Source organism: Lethenteron reissneri, chromosome 2, assembly GCF_015708825.2.
Source record: "Lethenteron reissneri isolate LAM-NWPU_2019-01 chromosome 2, ASM1570882v1, whole genome shotgun sequence".
Classification (NCBI taxonomy): Eukaryota; Metazoa; Chordata; class Hyperoartia; order Petromyzontiformes; family Petromyzontidae; genus Lethenteron; species Lethenteron reissneri.
Genome location: NC_083780.1, coordinates 10914085 through 10934181, shown reverse-complemented (window position 1 = coordinate 10934181; position 20097 = coordinate 10914085). Strand labels below are relative to the sequence as shown.

The 20097-nt window shown below is 48.6% G+C and overlaps 1 protein-coding gene across 2 annotated transcripts in view; it reads right to left on the bottom strand.

The window, feature by feature from the left end:
* Positions 1-20097, bottom strand: part of LOC133343599 (MOB kinase activator 2-like) — a 32608-nt gene that overhangs the window by 9656 nt on the left and 2855 nt on the right. The window contains exon 1 of one of the 2 annotated variants that reach the window (XM_061553293.1): positions 4744-5360. The exons of the other annotated variant lie outside the window; for it this stretch is intronic. Within the exon in view, the coding sequence (XP_061409277.1) occupies positions 4744-4817 (74 nt within the window). The 5' untranslated portion in view covers positions 4818-5360. Of the gene's footprint in view, positions 1-4743; positions 5361-20097 lie in introns of those variants that run through there. 2 annotated transcript variants of the gene reach the window in all.

The following is a 20097-nucleotide window of genomic DNA, read 5'->3' as shown; positions in this document are numbered from 1 at the left end:
GCAAATATCTGAACCGGTCCTCTCCTAGGTCGACTTCGACTTAAATGGCTAGTCTACTGCGGTGTGTAAACTGCAGCCCTGGGGAGCCAAAGGCAGCAGCAGGATGTGGTTTTGGCTACCCACTTGCTCGTGTGTTGTACGAGACTTTGAAGGTGCTTGCCAAATTCTACATGGGGGATTAGTCATTATTCGTATGTCTGAGAAAAGCGAGTGTGTATGGACGTTGGAGGCCAAAGGCCAAAAAAGTGCACCTAGCCTGGCACAAGCGCCGTGGTGACATCACCGGCTCTTAGTGGCAAATGTAGGCCTTTGTTGTTGTTGTGTATGGATGCTGGTTAAACCAGTAGTCTGCAGGAAAAGTGGCATTGTGGAGCTGACCAAAGGCAGTTTCCACATGGTTGGTGGCCCTGAACTCACCGATTCTGTTTTATATAAAAACACACCCATCATCATCATCTCTCGCACTCACTCACTTAGAAACAACGTTAGAAAATATTAGCATTCCCCGTGTAACCTACACAGGCGGCTGGGACGAGAGGCACCCGTGAAAACCATCATGGCGCACGAACGGAGCGGTGTGACCTGTCCCATGCACGGCCGCCTTTGTCTCCCCAGTGCCGCTGTTGAACGCATCCGCCTTAACCCGCCCGTTTAAAAGCCGAGGCGACCTTAGAGGAGGCCCATGAGCGGTTTGGATATTCGCCACTGGTGTTGGCCGCAAGCGGGAATCAAAACCGAGGCCGCCCCGGGTTCGAAGCACTGCGCGCTAGTCACTCTCCTTCGCTGCTTCCCACACACGCACACACTCGTCTGTTTCATCACACGCACGCACACACACACGCACACAGACTCGTCTGTCTCATCACACGTATGCACGTGCGCACGCACAGACATCGAGTCAGATATTGAGTCACACAAACGCTCCGCGCGCGACTCACGGTGATGCAAGTTTAACAGCTTGCACGTGCGGTCACGCACAAGGAAGCAAGCGAGCGGCACTAAGTGCACCAAGCTATCATCGGTCGCAGGCCCAATCCGACACGTTCGCCAAGACGCTGACGGCGACCTTCACCGACGCGCCGACAGCGAATGCGCGACATCAATCGCGTTCGTGCAAATAAATAACAATCGGCCGGGACGAGCGAACTCTGCGATAGCTAAAAGGCGGAAACGGGCACCCTTGCGCAAACATGCGCACACACGTGCAAGTTCAACGTGCAAAATCTAGCGGTGCGCCCGAGGCAAGCCGACCGGCCGGCCAAACTCCACCTCTCTCCTCCTTGGCTCGGTTCGTCAAACACCTGCCGAGCGTTTCACGGCAGGCAGAGGGGCTGCAGCTTTTTGTCGCCCCCCGCTTTTTGCACGGCGCACGGAATGGGGGGGGGGGGGGGGCCGGGGGGGTGGAGCCGTCGCGCCACAACCGCGCACGGGGCAGTCGGCGCGGGACAAAAGCTGGAACGGGTTTCTCTCGGTTTACTTGACAAACAAAAAATGAAGTTAAAACCGAGCAAAACAAACACACAAAGTCAAGCCAAAGTGACCTTTTTGCTCAAATCGAGCGTCACGCGCGCTGTTGCTCACCTTTCCATTGTTTACAGCACTTGAGCCAGCGGCTAGAAATATCTCTGCCCTGCATCTACGGAGGGCGGGCCAGTCCTACCTTGGCAGAGATAAGGGTGTTGAATTTCTCACGTGCCTTCTTCGCGTGTTTATCCGGCCAGGCGGGCTCATAGGGTAGAGCGCGGAGGGAGGTGGTGGGGGGGGGGCGGAAGAGCTCGCGATCCGAAAGTTGCGAGTTCAAATTCTGGTTGCAAGGCGGCGGTCGGTAAAATGAGTGTCACTCTGTGGGGAAGTCAACCTCGGTTAACCCATGGAGAGACTCGCCCCCGCCATAGGAATGTGTAATATCAATGTCTCTTTCACGAGAATGTCAATAACGGCCGCGTCAGCGCCACCGAATCGGCACCGCTGAGATTGGCGGATCCATGGTTTGTCCATTTGTATTGATTTGTCACCAAGGTAGTCTCTCTTGAGATGCAATGCATCTCAGCGGGCAGTCGCGGGGTTAAATAAAGGATGGCGGACCGCTCACAACCACTTCGTTTGTGTGCAGAAGTGACACGCATGAGGTGAGTTTGTTCTGTAAAGGGAAGCGCTAAATTTGACTGTGCCCTTGACGCATTCACACAATGACCTCTCTCATTCAACAGCCAGAGGGCACAAGACATTGCAACCACACACACACACAATATGTAACAACGTTTGACATGTAGGCTTTCACGACCAATATTAATCACAAGAGGTTTTTGGTATAGGTCGCGTTAAACCCGCCACCACCAATTTGTGAACTGTAAATGTTGGGGGTTTACTCTCCAACACACCGGTGTGCTGTACTAGTAACGAATTGGCACGTTGTGTTTACGTGAAAAACTTTACTAATTGGCTGCGTCGTGTGGTGGCGGGTTTCACGACGTATTTATATTTACGCGATCTAACCCAAAAAAACTCTATTGTGGATGACATTGCCAGTGTTGAAATGATTAATCAGTTAAATCTGCAGTTCTCAATCCGTGGGTCGCGCCCTTCCCGGCCTCTCCCAGGGAGGGGAGGTGCAGCTTGTGGCACGGATACTGTGCAGGAGAAATTACAAAATCCGCACCTCCCATTATCACGGTTGTCTGCGTACGGTGCTAAAGCAGTTCAACATACAAAGGGCTCAGTAGCCTCACGTAGGCGAACGGTGCATCGCTACACGTAATCCTACACACGGCCCACACGCGGAGTTTATCGCAGGGTTGTTGAAAGTGTGTGCAGCCAATGCCACCATTGTGTGCGATTTAATTCCTACACTTTCCAATGAGGCCCACCAAGTTATAACCCATGATGGTTTCTGCGTCTTGGCCAAAACTGCCTCCATGCAATAATCGGCAAACATTTAAAAAGTGGAGTGCGCAGGGCAAAGCAGACCTAGTAGACACCGCACAGGCCAGTTCCCAAGGAATGTAATAGTTCGTGAACCACTGTACCACCACACCCCAAATATACAAACAAAGACCACCCCATATAGTCTTGACAGAATGTAGGGACAATTGTTGTTAAGCGAGCACCTATTAAAGCCGGCACGGCCAGCATCGCCCCTTTTGCTTCCCCAGTGCCGATTTGTACACACCGCATCTGGCACTCATTTAAGGCTGAGTCCGCATAGGGGAGGCTCAGGACCGTCACGGACGTTGGCCACGAGCGGGAAATTAAACTAGTGCTGCTGGTTTGGTGTAGCGCAGTGCGGCGGCGCTGCTCTAACCACCACACCGACACCCACGCACGCAAATACCTTGACGCGTACACGAGCAGACACGTGGCAATTGCGTGTCCAAAAACAGACGCACAAATACGCACGCAAATTACGAGTACGTGCCGAAACGCACTCACGATACACAAATGCACGCGCCAAAAAGTATACAAACACAGGTGCACTCAGGCACTAGCACAGGAATACACAAATTAAAACTCGGACAGCCAAATCACCCAGATTGCACTCCATCTCGGAAACTAAGCAAGGTTGATCCTGGATAGATTACGAGACTATGTGGTGGGCATTGCAGAAAAAGACATCTTTTCTCGGTTCTTTCGGTAAAGTCACGTAGAATGGAAATAATAAAATAATAAAACATTAGAAAATAATTCTCACGACGTTTCGGCCACAACGCAAGCAGCCGTCCTCAGGTGAAGAACAGGTCAAGAACAGGTCTGTCGAGAAGACATTCAGACTCTGTCTTCTCGACAGACCTGTTCTTCACCTGAGGACGGCTGCTTGCGCTGTGGCCGAAACGTCGTGAGAATTATTTTATTATGTTTTATTATTTTATTACTTTATTCTGCGTGACTGTACCGAAAGAACCAAGAAGATGAATCCCTGCAGTCACGAAAGCTTTCAATCGAAAAATACATCGTTGTGCGGTACTTATACGCTCCCTGCCCTTCACCAAACTAAACGATGATCGGCGTGGAGAAGTATGGTCAAACAAACGCCACACACACAACCTGCAAGAGGCCCTCATCCAGCAGCGGACTGACACAGGGGCTGTGATCGCACGATGTAAACGCAGAGACACACGCGCAGCAAAGATTCCCCGATTGTAGCCACGACACGCTGCGTTGGCAAGAGCTGCCAGCGACGCGCCTATTGAGCGACGGGACACGCTCAGGCACAGCAACCCACTCGAACGAATGCAAGTGAACGCAAATCGGTTTGCAGAGATGACACAAAGCCGTCTCCAGTTTCCTCCAAGTAGCCCTCACCCCCCCAAGCCACATTCCTTCAAAAGTTGTGCACAATCATTATTCGCCACTGTGACGGGCAGCTTGAACAGGCCGCATGTCCGACTCGTCACGTTACAAAGCAAGCGGTGGCATCATCACAGGAGGAGAATATACGAGTGTCAGGGTCGCTTGCCTCTTATAAACATCTGGCATTTAACCAGTATTAGTCCAAGTAAGCGGTTTAATTCACGCATTATTCAGAGCGTAGACCGATGTTCAAACGTTTGTCCACGTGATGCCATCGCGCGTTTTCCATGCACATGGCAACCTGCCACCTGGGGCGAACGCGAAAAAAGGAGAGGGTGCATTCCATCTCGAGGGATTTATCCGGATGAAATGTGTTTATAGTTAGGGTGTCGACGGGGGAACGCAGGCAAGGAAAGAAATATTTTTAGAAAGATGACACGGAGTGCCTCTGCTCACCTTAGCGCGCGCGTGACCGATTGGAAGACCATGTTGATGCCGAAAGAGCGGAGAGGAAGCTTGGGTTTTATCATCGTTGGCGCCCGGGCGCATGAGCCATGCCTCCAGTCCCCACTTCTGACGACAGCCGGTGGGGGCGGACGTAATGGAATTGTCCCCGCGTTTTAAGAGAACACGTTTTGCGTGCAAACAAATTCGCGTACGAGTAACGCCTTGGTAAGAAAACACTCCCCCCCCCTGTTCTCCGTTGACACGTGGCACAGACGTACGGTCAATTTATTTATACTTAGAGCACTGTCAAAAGTTCAAATTAAAGACCAACCTTTTCTTTTTCTCTCTTTCGACTCTGCTAAATGCCGACGTTTAAATATCGACGTTCAGGCAGAATTGACTGACCGACCGATTATTTGAGAAAAGTGGATACCCTATAGTCAGAAGAACTTTTAGAAATAGATCTTAAGCACGGTCAATGCTGCTGCTGTTGCTGCTGCTGCCAATGAGCGTGGAAAGTTGCCTAAAAAGGATTTAATCCACCACGCCTTCACTCACGCAGGCTCAGTAAGAATCTGCTGCTGCTGCCCGTAAATAAGCAAGCTACTCACTCACACGCGGTTTCCTGAAACCTGCCAGGTTTTATAGGCAAGAGCACGCCCTGGGCACAGACCGCCCTTGTCTAGTGAGAGCGGGAGAGAGGGCGGGAACGAGGGAGGGAGCTGAAGTTACAGAGGTTGGGGAGAAGGGGAGGAGGTTTGAAAGTGGTGTCATAATGAAGCCACCAACAACCGCAGTTCACTCAGATAAGCAAACAATTGGCCTCTTCCCATGTGGGTATCTCCATGGATGTATACGAAGACAGTTTTTGTACACATCCCACCAGTCACAAGGCCTTTTCGGAGTGCATTATTTCGGCGTCGATGGATCAGCACAATCAAAACTCTAGACCAGTTTTGACAACCAGTGTCTCATCAGCAGTCAGGCTTTCTTGTAACAATGCCAGTGAACTGGCTGATGTTTATCAACAAGCAACCTCTCTCTGCTTGACATGGAAGTTCACCGGTCAGTCTTGTCTGATCAGAATTCACTCCTCCCTGCCTTTTCACAGACTGCTGGGACAAGTGTTGTTAGCGAGCACCTATTAAGGCCAACACTACACCACACAGCACACAGCACACCTAGAGCGACGTGCTCGCACAAACACGTGAAACACATCCACACTCACTCAAGAATACAAGCACAAAAGGACACACGAAACAAACATCACCTGTGTAACCTTAGAGACTGATGGGTAAAGTGCATTATTTTGGTTTACACACATGTATACCAGAATACATAGATCCCCTGTATAGCCTTTGTGCTGTTAGCGAGTGCCGATAAAGGGCATTATACGGTACACGAGGGGGCAGGTGGTCAACACCACGCCCGGCCGCCTTTGTTTCCCCAGTGCTGATGTTTACACACCGCACCAGGTACTCCTTTAAGGATGAGTCGACAGAGGGGAGGCTCAGAAGGAGTTAAGATATTCATCACAACTGTGGGTCGTCAGCGGGAATCAAAGACGGGTCAATGGGTTTGCAGCGCAGCGCGCTAACCACTGCACATACACACACTCTTATGTACACATGCCCTAATAAACACTTACATACACACACATATGCCCACAAATATGCAGACACATGCACAGTCACATCCTCTCTCTCTCGCACGCACGCATACACACACACACACACGCAGACTCTCTTAAACACACTCGCGCGCACTCGCTCCCACAATTTTTGAAATCACAGGAAGCTCCTGAGACTCGATGTGCTTGGTCAATGGGGTTAGCAGGACCCGTGTCTAACCCCGCCTCAATTTGCACACAACAATAGCCGCTATTCGCCACTAGGTGCTGATGATGTCATCACAGAGCTTGTCCCCAGGTTAGGTACACTTTGAGGTCACGTGAAGCGTGGCAGGAAGTCCAGAGACACGGGGCCAGGTGTTATGGGGTTGACCGAGATGACAAGACCGATACATTCACAGTCACATCCACAAAACAACGGACACACACAATAACAAAGAATCACCCACCCATAGCTTTAACGGACGACTGGTGAAAGTATTGTTAGCGACACCCACGGAGGCCGGCACGACACACGAGGGGGTGGTGGTGCGGAGAGCAACTGCGCGCGGTCACCTTCGCCTCCTCAGTGCTGATGTTTACACGTCGCTGCATGTGCTCATTTAAGGCTGAGCCGACCTAGGGGAGGCCCAGCACCGGTTCAGATACTTGCCACCGATGTTGACCGTTGACCAAGGAATTGAACTCGGGGTCACGGGGTTCAAAGCGCAGTGTGAGACCGTCGACGGCACCGCCCGCTACGCAGGAGACGCAAACACCAACTTCCTGCACCGCCACTTCCTTACAAAGCAGTTTCACTTCCCACCACTGAGAACAGCAAACACCCCCCCCCCCCCCCCACCATCGTTTCATCACCGATCCATCACCGCGTGCTGTCTACGGTCAAATAAATAAGCACACAGTACGCTTGCTTTCCATTTATGTCCCTTCCCATCAGCCACATTGCTTTCTGGAAGTAATTTTTTTTTCAGCGGCTTCGGTCTAACGCAAGCAAAACCCTGGACCGGTTTGGGCATTCGATGGTCTCATCAGCAGTCAGGCTTGCTTAAAGCAAAACTGGTGAACTGCCGGATTGTTGTAGGCAAGGGCACGCTCTGTTAGACACGGGTCATAGGTTGACACAAAAAACGTAACACAAACACATTCAATAATAATTAGTGCCGTGCTATGAATTTGGCGACCTGGGTTCGATCCCCGGCCACGGCTAACATCGGTGGCAAGGGGACGTTGGAAATGGTCTTGGGGGCCCTCCCTCCGTCCGTCAAACCCGCACTGGCCGGCATGGTGAAGTACGGTCAAACAACCTCACGTGACTGACACAGCGCGGCGTTGAGGCCATTCTCCAGCAGAGGACTGACAAAAGCCTGCAAGGAATCAATTTTGAACGTTATGTTGACGGTAAATGACTCAAACATGGCTCCTTTTAAGGAGAGTTCTGCATGGGGATGTTTGGCCAATATGTATTTTTGAAACGAGTGTTTATCGCGTGGCAGGAAATGGGAGTGCTCGGAGGGAGAAACCTCATCAAGCGTGCAAGCGGGAGGACACTCTCAATGATTAGCGAAGAGACAATCGCTTTCCTGTGCACTGCAGTGATATACATTTTCCAGAATTGGCAATATGTGCTGGTTTTTATTAACCACCTGCTAGTTTTATTGCACCTGCTGTACCGTATTTCTGTGACAATAAAAATGAGGATAGAGTATAAAAGATTGACGCGTGTGTAATGTGCACGGCTTTCTGGTGTGCCATGATCTCAAATCCAGTCCAAGGTTGACTCAGACCATCATAATCATCACCACGCTCACCAGCATCATAACTATCCTCATAATTTCCATCGCCATAATCATCACTACGATCATCATCATCACCGTCATCATTATCATCACCACCATCAATCCTCATCATTACAAACATTTGTAGGTCTGAATTCAGAAACGAAATGCTAGACTATGTTTGGGTGTGTGTATGTGGCAGTGTGTGCGAGTGTGTAATGTATCTGCAAGTGTGTCTATGAGACAAAGGGTGGCCAGGCATGGTAATGGCCACCGACCCCCTCATGTGCCGTGCCAGGCTTCATAGGTGTTCCCTAATAGCACTTGCCCCAAAAGTCGGTTAAGGCTAGACGGGGAATCTTCGTCTTTGTGTATAGGTCCTTGAAAGATCCGGACACAGTCCCATCAGTGAGCTCCGTCCGGCAGCCGAGGCTGTTTTGGCTAGGTCATGACCCGCATGCCCAGCCACCCCACGCCCAAGCAGCTTCTGTTTGGCCGGAAAGAGGGGGGGCTACACAGGCGTGGCAAGGGCTGGAGAGAAGATGGACTGATGTGGTAGGGGAGGATGTGGAGCTGAGTGGACTTGCCAATGACTGCTTCCAGTGGCGTTAAAAGCAGCCCTCTGTGGAGGAGGCTCGTGAAGGACGTTACTGAGCAGTTGGAGGCAGTCGCCCTCCAACAACAACGGAGGGAAGGGGAGCGACATTCACAACAACGAGTGGAGGAGCGGGCAGACAACACGCAAGCTGGAAGTGGGGAACACAGGTGGTGCATCTGCCAGTCATCTCAGTCGGTCAACCCACGGCACCTGGGTCTGTCCCGTGACCTCCTGCCAGTGAGCATACCACCCACACTAGACGAGGCCTCAACGTGCACCTAGCCTGGCACAAGCGCCGCGGTTACGTCACCACCATTTTGCGGTAAACCTCAGCAGTTGTTGTTCTAGCGTACGTGCCAACGAGCGAGTGTGTGTCTATGCCGGTGAGTGTGCGCGTGTATGTGCATCGTATATACGTGCTGTGTGCGTGAGCGGTGACATTTGAGAGCCGATGCCTGCAACTCTGACCCCACCCCGGGCCATGCCACCACCTCCACAAGCTTCGCATCACACATACACAAGGCCAGCTCTGTGCAAGGGGAGGAGGAGGAGGCTCAAAGCCCAGCCTTGTGTGCAGAGCCACACCCCAGCAGTGAGCCCACACTGCATCCAGTACGTACACACAAACACGAATGTAAAAAAAAGATGCCCCATATAGCCTTTAACACTGCTGGGGCAAGTGCTATTATCGAGCGCCTATGAAAGCCGGCACAACACCACACAAGGGGGGGACATGACCACAGCCAGCTACCAGTTTAAGGCTGAGTCGACCTGGGGGAGGTAAACGATCTGCTGAGATCATATACCACTTGCAGCTGGGTGTGCACCGTGGCTGGGAATTAAACACGGTTTAGTTGTGCGGCACCGTAAACACACAGTCAGAATCCTCTCTCTCCGGAATAAATTTTTAAATTTTGATTACAAAACAAGCAAAGCTAAATTCAGGCGTAAAAAAATCCTCAAAACACAACCACACGCGTACAGGTGTTTGCTCATCGGAGATTCAACACAAGATAGGCGGCATTTCATCTAAAGGGCACAGTGCTCAGCCAAATGGTTATTGCCAACAACTGTGACAACAGCGATCATCCTACGGATAAGCAGCGGGTTATTTTCCAGCTCAAAATAAATATATTGCCGGTATTAAGATGCTAAAAACCAAGACTTTACCCTTTGTGGCAAAAAATACAGGTGTTAAGATATTAAAACACCAAATAGACACCTTTTACAATACATCAAGTCTGCATTAACCAGACATGCTTGTCGTAAAACGTGCAAACAAATTTGATTCGAGAAAAAAATTCATTTGTCCTTGAAACGTATTGGCACACACCTAAGACAATTTCTTACATGACTTTGTCTCACCAGTGCTAGACCAAAGGCCGCGAAAAATTTGAAAACCACAAGGACAATGCAAACACGAAAGCGTGAGAACGTAGAAATTCACCGCAGGTTCAGGCCCACTAACATTTGAGCAGGGAGACTTTTTTTGCAGGCGAGTGCCTTGTGCCAAGGCAATAGCTGAGATAGGCAGCAGAGGTCGCAAACGGGTTTTGTTTCCTTACCCGTACCCGGCCGCACCAGGGTCGCAAATGGGTACCCGTACATGTACCCGGTCGGGTACGGGTACCCGTTCCCTAACCGTACCCGTACCCTACCCAAAATGAGTGACAAACGGTTACTCACCAGTGACTCACGGCCTACCCGTACCCGTACCCGGCCGCACCAGGGTCGCAAACGGGTACCCGTACCCGTACCCGGCCGGGTACGGGTAGCCGGGCATCGGGTAGGGTACGGGTATCGGGTACCCGATTGCGACCTCTGATAGGCAGGCCTTTTGTAAAAAAAAACACTGCTCAATGGGAGGTCGCTCCTTCTCCTCTAATGCGCTCTCCTCCTCCATCTGGAATTCCACCCCTCCAACTCAAGGTCAAGTTGTCATCGTGGCCAAAGCCGTTGATGCCGCAGCTGTTGCACAGTATTATTAATTGTTGTTATCACCACGGTGGTTACTCAGGAGTGCCAACTCTGTTACAGGAGGGTCCCTGCCACGTGTTTGCATCAGGGGGTGGCGATGTAGCGGTGTGTAATTCCAATTGAGTAAATACGCAGGTAATTTTTTTGCCAAGTAAAACTTGGGACCATGACGCCGGGCACACAATGGCCTACTCATTTCAAATGGCGTCAAGGGGACTTTTGACGTCCACTGTGAGGAAGACGGTGTAGAGGATATCGCTGTCAACACACCCGCAGTAATGACCAGGGTGGCCTTCAAATTCAAATCGCAAATGTCAACAACGAAGCATCACGCAAACTCCGGCCATCCTCGAAGCGGCGGCTTTTGGCTAGCCATCGAACAAAGATGGCCTTACCACAGAGCGCGCTTCTGCGGCTGTCTGGAACGCTCTTCCTTCCGATATTAGGAAGTCACTGGGGGCTATGCCTTTTTAAATCTAGATTGAAAAGTATTTCTTTAGAACTAATCATTGCGTTTAGTTTGTTGTCCTTCGATTAGCACGTTTGGCCATGTGCGGTGCGAAAGAAGTTCAACGTGCATCCGTACAACAAGTGACGGAGGTGCTGCTACTGGGCCACATCATGCAGCAGTTTACTCCATCCTTGTGACCTCTGGCATAACACCTCTCGCCTCCACGTGTCTCACACATCTGCCCTGTGCGTCTTGACAGGCACTCGCATTCAGTCCACGCTGGAGTGCGCCGTAGCGACAGACGCTACCAGTCCTGTCCGCACCGCTCCCCACCTCGACCTCCCAAACGTCAATTCACCAAACCCACGTGATGACCAGCGTGGTAAAGTATGATCAAACTACTGACAGGGGGGGGGGGCAGCATGAGGAGGCCTTCATCCAGCAGTGGATTCATTGGCGGGAGCTGTAAAAGTGACACGATTTCCAACAGACGCGTAAGCGCATGAATTAAGAGCCAAATGAATCACGTCTTACGCGCCCGCTCAAGTGCGAGCGTTACAGTGTGCCAGACTGCGTGTGCGTAAAGTGTGTGTCAGACTGTGAGAATGCGAGTCAGAGACAGACACAGTGGGATAAGTGGGGAGAGGTGGAGTGAGTGGGGAGAGGTGGAGAGAGAGGGGGACATGACGTCGCTAGAGGCTGAACTATAAAGTCGGGCGGTGTTGAAAATAGCCTGCACTCCACTCCCTGCTCCCTACTGCAAGCACTGGCACAGAGTGGGACGGCTAATTTTAGAATATTCATGTACTGCGTGTAGTGGTGTGCGTTGCACATCATATGGAGAGCGTTAGTGTAGCGGTTAGTGCGGCGCGCAACAAAACGGGACAACCCAAGTTTGATTCCCGTTCACGATCAACAACAAGCAATAGAGTAACTAAATAGGTCGTGGGCCTCACTTAGGTCAACTCAGCCTCACATGAGTAAATGGTGCGATGGTGTAACCATCGCCACTTGGGAGACAAAGGCGGGCATGGTGCTGGTCGCCCATATACCGTGCCAGGCTTTATTGGTGCTCGCTAACAGCACTTGCCTCGAAAGTCTGCTATGGCCATCCGGGGAATCTTTGTCTTATCTTTGTTTGGACATCATATATATTACGTGTGTGGATATGTGCGTATGCACGTGTAAATTGTAATCTCTACACGTACACAAACGGCTCTTTTACTAAATCCACTGCTGGATGAGAGCCACCGTGCGAGCAATGGGCGGGTTGATAAACATACTTCACCATTCTAGATTTGAAGCTTTCGTGACTGCAAGGATTCATACTCCGAGGTTTTTTCGGTAAAGTCACGTAGGTCAAAATAAATAATAAAAATAAAGAATAATACAAATAATAGAAATAATAGTAGTCTATTACTATTTCTATTATTATTTATTATTTATTAAAAAAGCTAATACGATTTACCAATTATTTATTTATTATCATTCATTTTTTCCTACGTGACTTTACCGAAAAAACCTAAGAGTATACTTCACCATGCCGGCCGGGGCGGATTGATGTAGGTGGGGAGCATAGCCGTTGGGAATAAAGAACAGTACAACAATAGATTTTGCTGCACTGCCCTCTGCTGATGACATCAGTTTTGTGCGTGGTGATTGCCCATCCGAGTGCTATCCAGGCCCAACCCTGTTTTAGCCTCCGGGATCTAAAGAGACTGGGCACATTCCAGATGCTGTGGTTACATGCGCCAAGGATATTCGCATCGAATTATATTTCCAGAAATAAAACGCCCAATTGGTTTCAAGACTCTTGGGTCCAGCAGAGTCCTGCTGTAATGGTGATGTTTGGCCAATTCCAATTACAGAGTGCCTTTTTGCTTTGCACGGAGAGAAACCAATGCATTCAGAGAATTACCCACCACACACACAACAACCGCTATTCGCCACTAAGCCGCATTGACGTCACCTCGACGCTTGTGCCAGGCTATGTGCACGTTTAGGCCACGTGAAGTGTCGAACGCCCGCACACACACACGGGGGGAAGAGCACACGAGGTCCGCACAGATGGGTTCACAAACCAACTTGCTGCACTGACATCTCCTTACAACTCGCGGCGCATTCAGTTTTTAAATCCTTTATATTAAGTTCGATTGCTTGCTTAGGACCGTGCAAATCTTTCAGTCGTTTTTTAACCCACTTCTCGTGATCCAATCGAGCTGACATTTTCCACACAGACTCGTTGTGCGTGACAATTAATGTTCGTGAAATTTTTTTCCCAAAATTTTACACTTTTTAGGACAAAAATATTATATTTAATTACCAATTGCTTAATGGTGCAATGCAATCATCTGACCCATAGGTGGCAACCATCTCAAGCCAGAGGACGAGAGGACTCTAGCTGCCACGCACATAAAGGATTTATAGTGAAAAACTTTGTTTTTACTGGTTATACTTATTGAACATTCACAAATCTCTGCTGTCCCGGAGCATCACAGGGGTACTCGGCACCTGGCCTGCAAACGGGGGATTGGTCTGCGAGTAGGGGGCGATGACTACTGATGTGTAGTCCCTATTGAATACTTTGAAGTTACATTTTTCAAACGTGGCAAAATGTGGACCGTGATCCCGGCACACACGGTGGCCTACACATTTCGAATAACGTCACGGGTATCTTTCACGTCTACTGCGAGTGAAGCAGCTGGCTGTGGTTTTCACACCTGATGATGATTGCTTGTGTTGCAATCGAAACGTCGTGAGAATTGTATTGTTTTATATTTTTTATTATTTTATTGTTTCCCTTCTATGTGACTTTACCGAAAGAACCAATAATATGAGTATTTAGCAGTCAATACACCCGCAGAGTATTAAACCAGGGCTGCCTGTTGGATTCGAACCACGAACATTTGCATGACAGCGGCAAACGCGCTACCACTATAAACACAAACACAAATGGGTCCTGTTCAGTGCAGTACAGCAATAATATAGTTTGTTTATACTGTATTGTATTTATCGCCTACACGCCCATGTCCGTGGTGTTTAATGATCTATGACTTAAGGAAGGATCTGAATCTTTCTAGATTTGAAGCTTTCGTGACTGCAAGGATTCATACTCTTTGGTTTTGTCGGTAAAGTCAAGTAGGTAAAAAATTGTAATATTCACCGCAGTGATTTTGCTGTGGCGTGTTCCACCTGAAGACGGCGGCTTGTGTTGCTTCCGAAACGTCGTGATTTAATAGAGATTGTTTTCATTTATTTTATTTGATCTGAATCTTGCCTGCATCACGTTCTTCGTTTCTAAAAATAGATGCATGTGGCCTTTGAAGCAACAGGAGAATAACAAGAATAATAATACAGGTTCTTCCAGGGTTGACAACCTTGAACCAAGGTTAACCTTAACAGGTTGCAAGGTTTTTCTGGTTAAAGCCATCACCAGCCCTGATCAATCCACAACTGGCTTCCTTTGAAATACTGGTCTGGAATCGCCTGAACCAATCATCATCATCATTCCTCCACGGTCAATACAATAAGTACTACACGAATGAGATTAAATGTCACATCTGCAATTCAATAATCATAATAAATAATGCCACTTATTGACTTTATTTACCCACTAGAGCCTCACTGATTCTCCAACGTTATTCTTCAGGAGGGTACTGCTGTTGCATGGGCTGTTTGGCCAATTTCCATTATTGAGAATTTAGCTTCGTGTGGGAGGAACACAATATTCCTGGAGAAACCACGCGACATGCAAATAGAAGGTATCGCTTACAGCTCCACGCAAGGCTGTACTGTCATCTCCTGGCCACCAGGCAAAGCAGTAACCAGGTTTGATCATCATGTCGGCTTTCGCGACCAATATTATTGTCTGCGTGACAAACCTTACTGACCGGCTGCGTCGCGTGGTGGCGGGTTTAACGACACATTCATATTTAGGCGATCTAAGCCGACAAAAACCTCTATTATGGAGGTTTAATCCTACTAAGCTGCCGAGTTGCAACGATATCGGGTTCATCCGCAGTGGTTTGTTCATGAGGAATGTCGGAGCCAGGATTTCCAGGTAGGGAGGCAACCCCTCCAGCAATGAAAAATGATAGAAGAGTTGTTAGTAAGTAAGGAGTTGTTAGTAAGTAAGAACTTGTCCCTTGCTTTTTATACGACGCGTGTGCGGCGATGGCTCAGCCATCGATCGAGGGTCGAATTCGAACCGCGTTGTGTGATCGGCATTGCGCTCGCTGAAGGTGAATGTGCCTTCAGGGAAGTCGTGAACTCGAAACGCAACTGCGCACAATTCTGTGAGTCACTTATAACTGCTTTGCCATTACTTATTGTCAAATCGCAGAAAATCGCAGCCTTTTCGATTCGCTAAGCGCATTGTTTCGAATTGCGATTTCGATTTTAAATCGATTAATCGTTCAGCTCGACATCCACACTCCTTCAGGGTCGGCTCCGCCTACTGTCCATAGGGCCTACGACTCAGGTAGCCCCGCCCACTAGTCAGGTAGCCCCGCCCACTAGTCAGGTAGCCCCGCCCACTAGTCAGGTAACCCCGCCCACTAGTCTGGTAGCCCCGCCCACTAGTCAGATAACCCCGCCCACTAGTCAGGTAGCCCCGCCCACTACTCAGGTAGCCCCGCCCACTAGCCAGCTAGCCCCGCCCACTACTCAGGTAGCCCCGCCTCCTAAGTGAGCCCCGCCCATTACTCAGTGTGCCCCCCCCCCCCACTCATTGAGCCCCGCCCGTCGCTCAGGGAGCCCCGCCCATTGACTGGGTAGCACCGCCCACTACTCCGGTAGCCCCCGCCCATTGACTGGGTAGCACCGCCCACTAAGCAGCAAACCTCAATCATCTTTCGATTTAAAGCTTTCGTGACAGCAGGGATTCATCTTCTTGGTTCTTTCGGTAAAGTCATCACGTAGAAGGGAAATAATAAAATAATAAAAATAAAACATACCTGAAGACGGAAGCTTGCATTGTGGCCGAAACGTCGTGAGAATTATTTTATTATGTTTTATTTTTATTATTTTATTAGTTCCCTTCTACGTGACTTTACCGAAAGAACCAAGAAGCTCAATCATCTTCCCATTTCATGAGTCAAGCTTGCGGACAGAATATTTTAAACTGGAGACAAAATACTGATTTTCACAAGTGACTTTCTAGAACTACTGTGACTGCCCCGATTTCTACATTTTGGTAGAAAGCGGTAGTGTTTACGACGGTGTGACCCGGCACACACGCTTGTTTGCCAAGCAGTTTAGAGGTGGTCGCACCGCCTATAAACACGGACAGGCTTCTAACGCAGACACGTAATGGCAGCAAAGTGGCATTGAGGCACCAGGAGGCACTTAAGCAGGACATTCAGCTGTGCGGCGACGCGGTCACGTCTGTCAAAAACCGGGGGTTGCGCAGACGTTGGTAACTGGGCCGAGACAATAAACTCGCTACACTTAAAAAACCTGCCATTAATCAAGGGCTGCTGAACGCTGGATTCAAATCGAGAATCTCAGCGGTGCCGGCTCAGTGAGCTGACCTCCGAGCCACCCGGACATCTCTTATTGATGACCTCATTTTCACATTATAGTTCCAAAGAAGGTCATTAGCAATGTTTAAAATAAACGTGCAAAAGAGGCGTGGAGAGTGATGCATGCTTGGAAATACGAGAGACAGCAAGAGGAAGGCATGGATTAGAGGCCATATGCTGGATAAAGGATTCAAAAACTGTTAAGGCAGGACACGTCACAGCATGTAGAAATGATGGCCGATCGCCTACATCGTGAGGGAGTATCAGCAGAGGAATGGAAAGCAGATGAGAGGCAGTGCCAGATGAAGCTAGTTCGGGGCCTGTAGCATATGTTATAAAGGGGTCCTAAAGAAATAAAAAAACATAAAAATATTAAAACACTATTTTTGTACTTGCATAATAAATGAACTGTATTTTTTTATTTGCTATACAACCAGATAATACGACAAATCGCTAAACTTAAACACCCAGTCGTTCATAAAAGTTAAAGGCGGTATAGTACTATAGTAATAGAGCAAGCGCAGAATCATTGAACCGGAATTTATATCTTGAAAGCATTTAGCGCGGGGCCAATAGCATATGCTATTTTTGCTACTAGAATAATCCGGCACTGATAAGCGGACCTCCTCCATGGAGACGGAGGGATACAATGAATGCGTGTGCAGTTGCCAAGTGGACGGTTCACGGTGATGGCAGCACGGGGAGGCCTTCATCCAGAAGTGGATTGACCAGAGCTTCTCAAGAAAGTGATGCTGATGATGATGATGAACACGAAGGCATTTCAATGGCTTTGACACACCTGGTCATTTCTCGCATCGCGTGTATCGTCCTAGTGATCACATGGCCAACGTGACACTTTGAGTCCAGAGTGCGCACCGGGACCGCCGATAACACCACACTGCAGGAATATCATGATCTCCAAAAAACCGAAACAGAAGAGAAGGAACCCGTGACATCGTTTGCAAGAACTTGACTCAGCGCGCTGGCACCGTCACCGACGCCAAATTTGGTCGCAAATGTTTTGCTGTTTCTCTGCTCGGAGGGCCGCTCGCACAAACGTAGTTCCGTCCTGCTCAAACGAGCTATCGGCTGGTGATCATCACTGTCATTGCCCCCAGGCCAGTGGTGAAAATTGCACATTCATGCGATGGGCGTCAGACCATCCATGAGCGTTTTCAAGGCATCGCACAGTAAAGTGAAGGCTCCCCAACTCTAAATCAGTCGATCTTTCTATTCTGCATTTATCTTTATTGTAAATCTTTCATTGACTTAAAGCTTTCGTGACTGCAGGAATTCATATTATTTGGGTCTTTCGGGAAAGTCAAGTAGATAGAAAAAAAAATTGTTATTATTTTTTCATTTGCTTTATTTTAATTTTTATTATTTTATTGTATTATTTTTTCTATCTAAGTGCCTTTACAAAAAGACCCAAAGAATATAAATATTTTATTATTCAGCTCTTTTATCCAGGAATGCCTCAGCAACTCTAGACTATTTTGCTGGAGGCTTCTGCCAAGTTTTTGCAGTCAGGGGGCAATATTGCTGCTGTATAATCCAAATTCATGATTTGCAGGTATTTTTAGTATTGGGATGTTGGCTAATACCAGTGAAATTGTGTGTTTTCTTTAACTTGTCAGGTTGCATCGATGTATTGATTTAAATAGATTACGCTCAAGATACTTAGAACTGTGCACGGGAGAACTGATTAATCACGATTTATGCATCACGATATAACTACAAATCAGATGCAAACATTACATTTAGTCAAATCACTAGCAACTGTTAAGAAAAGTAAGTGAGTTGGGCAGGACAAGTTGCAAGATGAGATGATGGCTGATGATCAAGAATACAAGTTAACAGTGGTAGCCAAGGGATAGAATGGGTCCGACAGTACGTCCAGTGGGGAGATGGAGTGGTCAAATCAACTCGCGTACAGGTTATAGGTGACTCGTTGCATCACGGGTTCTTCGGGAATGGCGATGGCTTGTGGAGGCCTTCATCCACCAGTGGATTCATCATGGTCGATGATAATTGTGAGCTCAGGACTCTAACCACAGCACCACCTGACTCGAGTGGTCTGTGTACAAGTAACGGATGATATGGGAGCCACGGTGGCGAGATGTTAACTCCCTCGCCTGGTATGCAGAAGGTCGTGGGTTCGATCCCGACCCTGAAAGCTGTATATTTGAAGTTTGCACGCCAACGTGGTTGTGTGGATTTTCCTCCGGGTCATCCAGTTTTTCCCTCCACATTTAGAAACATGCATTTAGAGTATTTGGCTGCTATACATTTCCACATAAGCCACTTTGTTGAGCTAGCGTTTGTGGCCAGGTCGTATCTGTAAAAGAGCTATATAACTCAGTGGGCCTCACCTGGTAAAATAAACAAAAAGTTTAGTTTATTATCATAAAATATCTGCAAATACACAAAAGATTCCCCTTGACGCCTTAAATATTATTGGGGCAACTGCCATCAACGAGACCCACGATGGCCGGGAGGGTGTAAGAGCAGGAGTGGTGCTGCAAACAACACGGCAAGCTGTCTGCTCCCCAGCGCTTATGTTTACACACCACACCAGGTACTCATTTAAGGCTGAGTCGACCTAGGGGAGGCCCAGAAATGACGATCTCCGACGGTGCTGGCCCTGGCTGTGAATCTTAACTCCGTTCAATGGGTTTGGAGTGCAGTCCGCTAACCACTCCATACACACACACCAAATTATACAATACATACACTCCAGTCCCATGACTTCGCAACGCGGCATGCACGAGCTGGAGAACGCGTGCAGTTCCTGTGTTACCGAGTGCTAGGATCAATCGCCGTTGCCTAGGGGCTTAGTAACAAGGGACCCTGTAGGATTGTGGGGGGTTCAGTGTTAATACCCGTGGTTCTGCCAGATCATGAAACTGTTTGCACACTGGACAAACAACCTTGAAGGGACTCTTACAGTTTAATCACCAGACCTTGGCCACTGGCCAAAGTCGAATGACAGCCGTGTGTGGTCACTGCCACTCCAACAGCTGTCTGGGTAACCTGCCCCTGCACTTGTGTTCCACCCATGACTACAACCTCCTCTTCTCGACGACTTCAACGCTTGCTTTCCACATGCTATTCCAAACTTACCGTGAAATTCCATCATCCAATTCTCCTAGGCCACACGTACTAGAATTCCGTAATACTCTGTAATGACTGCACACAGCTTCTAGACTAGTTGTCACACACTGGTATTGGCAATGTCACAAGGATTAAACTGTAAACTATAATATAAACACACACATCCGAAACCTTTGCAGGCAAATGACCTGGGGTACGAAGAATAAACATTTCAACAGTCAAAACACTTAAAATATCATAAACATCATTCACAAAATACAAAGTAGTGGCATAACACTAATAAGGTAGCCTGAGAA